Source organism: Propithecus coquereli, unplaced genomic scaffold, assembly GCF_000956105.1.
Source record: "Propithecus coquereli isolate 6110/MARCELLA unplaced genomic scaffold, Pcoq_1.0 Scaffold52, whole genome shotgun sequence".
NCBI classification, from domain to species: Eukaryota; Metazoa; Chordata; class Mammalia; order Primates; family Indriidae; genus Propithecus; species Propithecus coquereli.
Genome location: NW_012151063.1, coordinates 5,556,124 through 5,566,917, shown reverse-complemented (window position 1 = coordinate 5,566,917; position 10,794 = coordinate 5,556,124). Strand labels below are relative to the sequence as shown.

The following is a 10,794-nucleotide window of genomic DNA, read 5'->3' as shown; positions in this document are numbered from 1 at the left end:
CACTCAGTGTGAGGGCCCAGCACAGGTCTGTGCTCAAGGAGCTGATGGTCTCACAACAAAAGAATTGATTTTTGCAAACCCCTTGGCTAATAGGCTCGAGGAAACGTGTCTGTTCTGATCTCATCAGTGAGTACTTTCATGATGTGGTACTGAAAGTACAGCACGACACACCTACTCGACTCCGCAGAGGGAAGCAAAGCAGCCGTAGGCAATACATCAACAAAAGGTCCTGGTTGTGTGCCAATAAAACTTTATTTACAGAAGCAGATGGCGGGCCGCAGTTTACCAACCCCAGACCTACAGCAAGGAACCCTGCAAACCCTAATTTCGTCTTCTGTAAAATGAGGCAACTGAATATACTATTAATAGTATGACCTTCCCACTTTATAGCATTCTTACAAAGATCAAATTAGATGATAAATGAGAAATCACTTTATAAACCTTTAGGCCCTGTGCCATGGTATTTATAATAATTATAGATATCAACTTCTTATTCATTCTTCCAACAATGTATTTTTTATTTGTTGTTTGAGCAAAATACACCCTTGAGAAAATCGAGCCCTGCATCAAGGTTCTATCACAAGCATATCCACAGTATCTAACACAGAGCTGGGCACATGCTGCGTGCTCAGGGAATACTTGCCGAAGGAATAAATAGGTTCTTTCTGCAGAGATTAATGCCTCATTTTTTTTTTAGGCTTTCCACTTAAATTATGTAATACAGTTGCTTGACTTCATAAAACATATTCTTAATAGATACCCGTAATATATGAATGTAGAAAACAGAATTTAACAAAGTACTGACAGGTGAGTCATCTCGCCTGTGCTGGTGTGGCAGGTTCCCTTGTCCCTTCCTTTAGAAGTGGTTTCAAGAATTCTGGTTTTCAGTGCTATGACCTTCAGAGGACAACCACAGTAGGTGTCAACGTCTGCCCCCGCAACGCAATTGGGCATGAGATTTTCTTTTCTTTCCTGTGGAGCAGTTGTTTATTTGTACCTCTTTGGACTTGAGCATTGACTTTAACGTGGAGTGTGCTTAGAAGATGGGCAAAGATTGGAGAAAGGGCAGTGGGACAAGCCATGAGATTCAGTGGCTGCACTGCAGGGTCAGCAGCCAGTTTGACTCTGAAACACATTTGCCCTGGAGTTTTTATGCACTTGACCTCCTCCTTCCCTTGAGGAGATGGTATTATGTGAGGGGAACTAACTGGCACAGGGCGAAACTCTCACGGCATGGACTAGCAGCTCTTTTTTCCTTAGGACTGTTTTGGAATCATAGAAATCTCACAGCATTAGCTACCAGTAAATAAAATGCTGCCCATGAGGTGAGGATGCAGAAACAACTAGCAGCAATATGCGGCAAGCAGCCAGAGAACTCAGGGATAGAAAGATTTAACGTGCAAGATTTTAAACTATCTGTAGAACATAAGATATAAAAAGTTTCCACGCTTAATTTGGAGGTTGAGGAACATTTGTTGCTGTGATTGTTTTTTGCAGAAATTTTGCTAGAATCAGCATGCCTGAATGAACGCGCGGCTGTTCTGAGCCACACAGTTCATGAGAGCATAAATTGGGAGTGAGATGTGGCACATTGAGAATATCTGAGCTGAGGGGGCTCCGGCATCGTGGGTTTTGGAGGAGCTAACATCACTGCAAATGTAATCAAGTCCTTTGATAAGCTATTCATGTTCCCTAGCCATTTATCCAATCAGAGTAAGCTAACAAGAGCAAACAGAATTGGGAGAAAGGGTTTCTGATTCCCTGAAACAGCAGTCATTAGCCCCATAGTAAATGATAACACTTTTCAATTTAATGAGCCGGATTGCCCTTCTTTTCATTAAGTTGAATAAGTCAGACGAGCTCTTACTTAAAGTTATATGACATATCTTTAATTTTCCCTGATGAAACTTACGTGAATTTTTACATTATTGGTGACAGGTTCTGCCGAGAACATGAAATAATTCTGGAAGGTGTCCAGTTTTTTTTCTCCTCTGGGTATTATCCTATTCCAGAATTTGGTATTTATACCTAAAGCAATCAGAAAAAAAAAAAAGCAATCTCTGGGACAGAATCAGATATTTTGGGCACTTCTTTTTACAAACCTCCCTCTTTCCGATTGTATTTATATAACCTGCTATATTTTATGTATATATGTGTATATATATATACACACACATATACATGTACTACACATATGAATGAGTCCATATAATACACATAATTATGTAATAATGCATGTCATATTCTTTTAAAAATAATGACAATATACAAATTTTCCAGGTCAGTTTTATTTTAATCCAATCTACTTATACTTTCTCCTCCACCAAAATGCAGTTCCCTCAAGATAAATTTTCAACCCATTTTAGTTTTTTATTTATTGACTTTTATTCCCTTTGGAGGAGTTGGTGGCTGCCCACGGCCTTTGTAAATAATGCGATGCCCATCATTTTGTCACAATCCTTAGAAATAAAACCAAGAAAGGAGGACATAAAAAAGGGAGATGCCTCAGAAGAAATGAATTGATTGTTTTAACTGAGTCAAGGACTTTTTATACTGACCTATTTCCTCTTCTTCACTCCACCTTTGTGTTGAATAGCAAAGCTTTGTTTGTCTAGATTGCATTTTGCATGTTCAAGTAAAACTCAGTTTATAGATTTCTCCACTAAAGTTTCCTGTGTGAGAGATTCTCAACCATTACCAGACTTTTTTTTTTTTTGTATATTATCTATTTTTCGTCCCCTCCCCAAAATACTGCCAGCCACAGGGTCTCTCACTCTTTCCTAATCCTTCATACACCCCCCTCTCAGAGGAATTTAGCACTTTCTGAAGGGTATTTTACATGGAGCATTTGGACTTTATTTCTGGGCGTGTGTTTTTGTCTTGCTGCAGCTGATCACGTGAGTAGTAGGCTCCCGTGTGCGCTGAGACTCGTTGGCCATGGAACAGAGAGCAGAAGGGATACCGTCTTTGTGGTTCTCTGTTGCCATTTCTCAGCGTGTGGTTACCTAGAGGGGGCGGGGCACCGCTGAGGCTGCACAGGCCTTGGGTATCTCACCATCCCTCCTCCTTGCCCCGAGACTTTCATTCTCTCCCATGGAAGGTTTCTCCTCTCTGCTCCCTCCCTCACTGTCCTGTGGGGGAGGGTTTGAGAGCATCACATCTCTTTTGCATAATGTTTGTTTTTTATACAGTACTTCCCATTCTCTGTGGCTCCAGGACATACCCCCTGCTTCCTCTGCACGGGAGCCACTTTGGAATTAGAAGGATTTCTGATCTGTTTATTTTTAAGTTTGCCACACAAAAGGCCAATTTCCAATTCGTATAATAAAAATGGAGCCTCCTCTGGTGGTGGATGTTCTGTTCAGTGTCAACAGTAAACCTGACCTTCCACTTTGGTTAAATAATAAGCCCCAAGCTAATCACACATGGCTTCTTAGACATGCACTGCAATCAGTAAGGATTTAGCCACAACTTCTGTACAATAATCTGTTAAAGCTTCTAAACATTTGGAGAGATCTCCTGATTCTGTCCACAGCTGTTCCTATATTGGTAAGTGATATGTGCACAGAGATTTGTTTTGCTCCCAAAACAGATCCCCAGTCGAATTAGTCCTTGGAAATAGTAATTTAAGAGCATATGCCAGGCTTGGATCTTATTAGAAGGAAAGAAAGCCCCACTCCTTTTCCTGGTGTGGGACGTGTCGTTGACTCGTGTCGACGCTGGGTGTTTCTTCCCACAGAAGTGGGTGGACGGCGGCCTCACCAATAGCCTTCCCATCCTGCCTGTCGGTCGCACAGTGACCATCTCCCCCTTCAGTGGACGATTGGACATCTCCCCGCAGGACAAAGGGCAGCTGGATCTGTATGTTAATATCGCCAAACAGGACATAAAGGTGAGTGATTGTGTTTGGTGATTTCTGAGGAGTCCTAATCCACTAAAAATTCCCACGGAATTCAGCACGTTCCCCAAGCACTGGAAGCTCATTGATAACCTCAGGGTGTTTTTCACACTTTGCAGCATGTATCACGCATAGGGACCTGGCTTCCCATGGACTGTCGGTAGTAAGTCCTTTTGCTGCTGACGAACAGTAAATCTGTGGAATACTTTCTTTTTCTTCACTTCTTTTTTACGTTAACAAACTTGGTAGGGTATCAGAGCAATTTTAAATCAAGTCATTTATTTGTTTAGAAAGATGGAAGTAATGAACTATAGATTAGAGAAAGACGTAGGATCCCAAATGAAAAATTGACATAAAAATATTGATTCCCACAATCTAGTCTGATAGTTTTCAACATGGGGCGATATTGTACCCAGACATTTTTGGTTGTCATGTCTCAGGGGTGCTACTGCCATCTCGCAGGTGGAAGCGAGGTATGTTGTTAAGCGTGTTGCAATGCACAGGCCAGCCCCGCAATAAGGAAGCAGCTGGCCAAACGTGTCGGTAGTGCCAAGGCCGAGAAACCCTCCTTTAGTCTAGGGGTGGAGTTAACGTCTTAAGTTTAAATTTTTCTTACTGATTTTGTTTTTATTACTGCTAGTCGTATCTATGATTTAAAAAAAAACGGCAATTATAAAAATAGCATATATTTTCCTGCACTGTAATATCTTATTGCTTAGATTCCTGCCTTTCTATTCTAGTTGTCCCTGGCAAACCTGGTGCGGCTCAACCACGCCCTCTTCCCGCCAAGCAAGAGGAAAATGGAATCCCTGTATCAATGTGGTTTTGACGACGCTGTTAAGTTTTTACTTAAAGAAAACTGGTTTGAATAAGATGCTTAAGTCTATGATGCAAAACTGGTTTCAGACTGTTTTTGATGGAGGCTTCTAATGAAATCCCTTTTTAAAGAATCTATCAAGGACTCTGTCAATTTCATTATTTCTCTTTATAATGTTTGTGTTTATTTTTAATATTTGAATTATTACTTAGCACAAGGAAATAAGAGGCACTCTGTTAGAATTAGGCAGTGACAAAGAGGTATATACTCAGGTGATAAGGAGTCATTTTCAGAGAACAGTCGTGTCCTTTGGAAAATGTAGGAGGGTCGGCTTTTGGGGTAGGCCGTGGAATGTGGGAAACGGAGGGCCGCCGTTCAGGTGCTGGGGAGACCGCGGTGGCACGATTTTGACATGAAGCATGAGTGTTTCCATGAGGGAGCCATGTCCCCGCAGCTGTAGAACTGTGGGAACCAGGCTCTCAAGGCTGACTCGGGCCACCGTGGGAGAGGAAGGATTTGAGAAACAGGCAGTGTCAGGGTGAAAGGTGTGTATACCAGCTGCTGGTGCAGTAGTGGGTGGCATCAGGAAGCCCAGGAGATTTTGAAACTAGCTCTGTTTTTCTTATCTGTCCGTAGAGGCTTCCCCCTTCCCCATCTTCCGCCCCTAAACCCCACATCCCAGCTAAGGAGATTATCAGGCTGTTTTGATGCTTTCCTCTTCTAAAACCCAAGCTGTCATTCATAGCTTCTGTCTCTTGTCTCTCCCTTGTGTGTGTCTCTGTCCCTTCCTCCCTCTCTCTCTCTCTCTCTCTCTCTCTCTCTCTCTCTCTCTGTCTCTCTCTCTGTCTCTCTCCCTCTTCTCTCTCTTTCTGTCTGTCTCCCCCTTCTCTCTCTCTCTCCGTCTCTTTCTATGTCTCCCTTTCTCTCTCTGTCTCTCTCTCTCTCCTTCCCTCCCTCTCTCCCTCAGTTGCCACAAAGCCATACCTCTCTGAGTGTTTAGCCATTGGTCTATATAGTGGATATATCTACTCTAGGAACTTAACTAGATAAAATACCACTAAACATGAAGAACGGAATAAGCCAAGTAGCCTAGCAAATAAGAATTAAATCCAGAATAATCATTCAGTTACCGTTCTTAAACCACGTTCTACTGATCCCAGGTCTTCTGCTCCTTGAGTCGTTATCCGTCACTTTGAGGACTTGGGGGTGGGTTTGTATTAATGTACTCGCACTGTCTTAAACCTTAAATCTGTTTTCATGGGGTTTTGCCAAGCATGAACTCTTAATTACTAAGAGGCAGTTAGAGACAAACCAATTTAATTGCATGTCTCTAATTGTCATGCATTTCTCTTTTCACCCTTCGAAACCATTCTTTAAATCAATGTTATGGCTCTCAAAAGCTCAAAATACATAATTTTCAGCACATAGATGCCAACTATGGCCTCTTTTCTTAGAAGTTCTGCACAGACCCAGTCTAGAGTAATAATGGTCCTTGGGGCACATACTTTTTCCTACTCTAAGAAACATGTAGTTAAATCTTATGTTGTTTTAATAAGTGACATGAAGTGGATGGATGCTCAAATCATGCTTTCCTCCATTTATTCACTAGGTAAATTTTCAGTTTGGCCTAAGATTTTTTACCTTACCACTTCCTTTTATCATTTTATATGAATATTCTATTTGTATAATACACTGTATTTCAATGAATTCCTTATTGATGCACCCCCAGCAAAAACAAATCTTATTATATTAGAGTTGTGTGAAGTATTTCGTATCCACTGCACATGTCTTTGACCTTGTGGGAGGATGGCACTTTCCTTTGAAAACAGTGTAAGTTCATTGTCAGATCAGTCTGCAGTAACTTTCAAACACTGATGGAAATACAGCAATGCAATGAAACATGTAATTCACACGCACCAGGCATTCTCAGGGACGCTGGACCAAATCCTCCAGGGAGGCAAGGCTCAGAACACGCACTGGCCATATTGTTGGAGTGTGTCCTGGTGCATGTTACTCACGGAGAGCAGGCGTTCACAGCGGGACCTGCCTTGCTATTGGGATCCAAATTTCAAGGCATTGTCGAACTGGTGTAAGAAAATATGAAAAGACTCTCTGACCCAGATACTGGTATGTTTGCAGGGTAATTACTGTGATTGGCAGCCTGATAAGTTCCCAGTTCCCTGTTGGGGCAACTTCCTCATATCTTTGAATCTGTCATTTAAAATTTCATTAGTCTTCCTTTTCTTCTTTTCAATAACACTCTTTACTTTGTAACTATGGTAACCATTGACAATTAGAGAAAATAGATTTGGTTTTGAAGTTAAATAACACTCTAAAGGAGCAAGCAGTGTATTAAAAAAAAAAAAAAGGAAAAACTCTGTTACATTCTGCCTTCACAGTATTGGGGGCAGTGCGTGTTCACCGGAGGCTTGCAAAGAAACAGTCACACGGCTCTGGGCATTGAATTATGATTCCAAACACGCCTGAGCACTTAAAGTGCACAGATATATGAGAGAGTCTCAATTTTTTCTGATGATTAAAACAGATAAATACAACCGCATAAAACCCCTTTTTATGTTTATGCGTATTAGTCATAAAAAGTTTTTGGCTTCAGTCTATTCCTTTTACAGTTGAGGAGGCAATAATTATGGAAGTTGAGTGTTTTGGGATTTTTCTTGCCTAAACTTTTGTCTACACAATAGCAAAATGAAATGAGAGTTGAAGTAATCATCTACATAACTCAAAGTAGGAGGGAAAACAATTATTGCAGTTCGTGAAAAGTAGACAGATTTCTAAACAATTATTATTATCATTTGCAAATTGACAGTTTACTTGGTGTGAATTCGCCATGTATTATAATTGCTCAGCTCTGCATTAATTTTGACTGTGGTGACACAACGCAAAGCTTTGCTTGCTTAATGCTAACACATATGTTTGTATGGCCCCTAACTCAGTATCATTTTCCCATTCTGACTGACTTAAATAGTGGAAAAATATGTTTACTCATTGCCTTCTTCTGGTCTAGTCCATCAGTATTTATTGAGAATTTACTATGTGCTGGAATATGTGCTAGGTACTTGAGACATGGGCGTGAAGAAATAAAGTAGGTTCCTGACTTCATGGAATATCTGTTGTACTGGGTGAGAAGACAGTAACACGTAAATGAGTAAATAAACAAGGTAAAAAAAATGGAGATTGTATTAAATTACAAAAATAAGTAGAATAGTGTGCTGTAGAGTAATGGGGACAATGGCCTCCCCAAAACAGTATCCAGATAGATCAACACCACTCTCACTCCCCGGGCTACCTTTGTATGATTCAGAAAATAGCTCCATTTCCCCAAGAGGCTTATTGCCATTTGCTGGGCAATGATTGTATTTTTTCAATCATAATGCGTATCTGCAAGGATTCTGGTATGGGTAACACCTGCCCCACCAGAAGCAGCTGCCTTTGAAGGCGTTGGTAGAGACATGGACTCACAGTAATTTTGTGTTGTCTGGCGGTGGCACTGTCGTGATGGATCTTGTTCAGAAACCTTTCCTCTCTGGTTAGTGTAATAAGCTTTTGGCACAGATAACGCAAGATCGTGAGTAATACTATAATACTAAAAATAATAATAAAATTTTAAAAAGTGTTTTTTTGTTGTCATGGGGGTGGTTTGGGATGCTCTGAGTGCCGTCTCTGGGAGGTTGATGATACCCACCCCTCTGTCCTTTTGTGGACGCAGCTCCCACACTTTCTTGGTTTTATTCAATCAAAGCAAACTGTCCTTTGGAAAGTGTTCTATTTAATTAGAAAAAATTATTAAAGACTGGAAAAAGAAAAATGCATAAAACGTTAAAGGGGATAACCACATATTCCATACCTTAATTTAACTGTTGGCAACTGACATATTTGCTTCAGACATTTGAAAATACACAAAACATGAAATTTTAAAGCTAAAGCTCTTCTTTTATTCCTTCCATCTTCCATTTTTCAAAGGTAGCAAATACTCTGAAATTGTCATATACACATATATACACAAGATAATTTCATGTATCTCCACATGTATCTATACATACACACAAACACACACACACATATATATACAAAATTATGTGTTTCTGTGTGCCTTTTAAAATGTACATGATGTCGTCATTCAGTGGGTACCCTTTGTAACTCGTTTTTCTCACTTGATTTTGTGTTTTCAGTATGGATCCTTGCTGGTACGTGTAGATCAGACTCAGTCATTTCAACTATTGCATCAAAATGTATTTACCCACGTTTCTGTCAATGGACATCTAAGTCATTTCAAGTTTTCCACCCTTACAAACAATGCTGGTATGCCCATCCTTAGCCATGTTCCTTGTGCAATTTGTGCGCAAAACTCAAGAGTATCTATGCAGAGGTGGATTTCCAGGCAGTCACAGGGTACACATATCTGCGATTGAGTAGATATTGCAAACTGCTCTCCAAATTGATGCGAGTATTCTGCACACAGAATAATTATTGTGTGAAAATTCCTATCTCTCCTCATTTTTGCCTACACTTGATTTCCTCACATTTGAAAATTTTTGCTAATCTAATCTTGTTTTTATTAACACTTCTGTGATTACTAGGAGAGGTAGATATTTTTACAACAACAACAAAGTTTTTTTTTAATGATCATAAATATCGGATGCTCAGTAAAAACAGTTTTCCCGGATCACTTGAAAGTCCGTTCCTCAACTCGATGTCCCACCTGAGCACTTTTGCTTGCGTTTCCTACAAGCAAGGGTGTTCTCCTACATAAACACAATATAATAATCAAAACCCGGGAATGAACATTGACACATTGAATCCTGACACCTCATTCAAGTTTCTCCAATTGTTCCTCTGTCCTTGTGACAGGCCCTCATCATTCTTTTGAGCTCTACCTTCCTTTCTAGAACAAAATATTCCAGCCTCATCTTGTTCTTTCTCTGCCCTAGCCCTGTATTAGCTATTTCTCCAAGGTGTGGTAGCTTTTTCTAGTGGAAAATGTTATTTATATTTACCATATATATAAACCAAATTTATTAGCCAAACAGCAGTGTTATGGGTGCATTGCTGGTTCCAGGTCATCTCAGTGGATAGAGTTAGGAAATTCACATGCATGTGTGTATATGAGCATGCATGGACCAACATTTCCATATCTATCTATCCACCTGCCTACCTACCTATCATCTGTGAAAAACCATGAGTTCCCACAGACATATCCAACTGCAGGATTCAATCTAGTCTTGTCATTTTCTGTTTTTATATCTCCCTTTCCTGGCAGGGAGAAATCTGTCTCCAATTATGCTTAATACATTTATTCTTTAACCAATCCTCCCACTATAACCAGTCTCCTATCTCTACCACCACACCCTCCCCTACGGGGACGACACCCTCTCTCAGCCCAGGTCCAATTCCCCATTCCTCATTGCTGTTCTCGATGAGTATTCTTTGAAAAAAGTTTATTGACCATTTCTCTGTTCTCGGTGAGTATTCTTTGAAAAAAGTTTATTGACCATTTCTGTGTCCTCTTACATGATTTAGCTTTTATTTCTCTTGTTGAGGTTTTTACTGAGCTGTCTTACCCTTCTAAACACGTAAGAGTTCTTTAATATTTTCCCCATCTTACATCTTGATTAGATTTATTCTTACTTCCTGTGCTTATTTTGAATTAAATTCTTTTTACAGGTACATTATATGTTGTGGCTGGTGGACAGAAACACTGCTAATACCTGTATACTAATTGCACGGCCTGGGGGCCATCTTTAGTTGTAATTAAGATTCTCTGGGTAGTCCATGTAGACAATCGTATTGATTGTGAGTTATGAGAGCTTGATTTGTTTGTTTTAAATAATTATACCACTCGACTCTTCTTTCTTATATCCTACATCTCGGTGTTGGCACAGAAGCACAATCAAACCATTTTTTACCTGGTTACTGTTTTAAAGAAAGCCATTCCCGAGCTTCATCCTGAAAATTCATGTTTATTTTAACTATCTTTTATCAAGTTAAGGAAGATACCCTTTTTTTGAGTTTACTTAGAGGATTTGTTTGATTGGTTTATCATAAATGAAGGATATAGTTT

The 10,794-nt window shown here is 40.0% G+C and overlaps 1 protein-coding gene across 1 annotated transcript in view; it reads left to right on the top strand.

Moving 5' to 3' along the window:
- Nucleotides 1–4,794, top strand: part of PNPLA4 (patatin-like phospholipase domain containing 4) — a 19,443-nt gene extending 14,649 nt beyond the window's left edge. The window contains exons 5-6 of the mRNA XM_012656805.1: nt 3,740–3,892; nt 4,639–4,794. Coding sequence (XP_012512259.1) covers nt 3,740–3,892; nt 4,639–4,770 — 285 coding nt within the window. The 3' untranslated portion in view covers nt 4,771–4,794. The remainder of the gene's footprint in view (nt 1–3,739; nt 3,893–4,638) is intronic.
- Nucleotides 4,795–10,794: the final 6,000 nt, after the last annotated feature.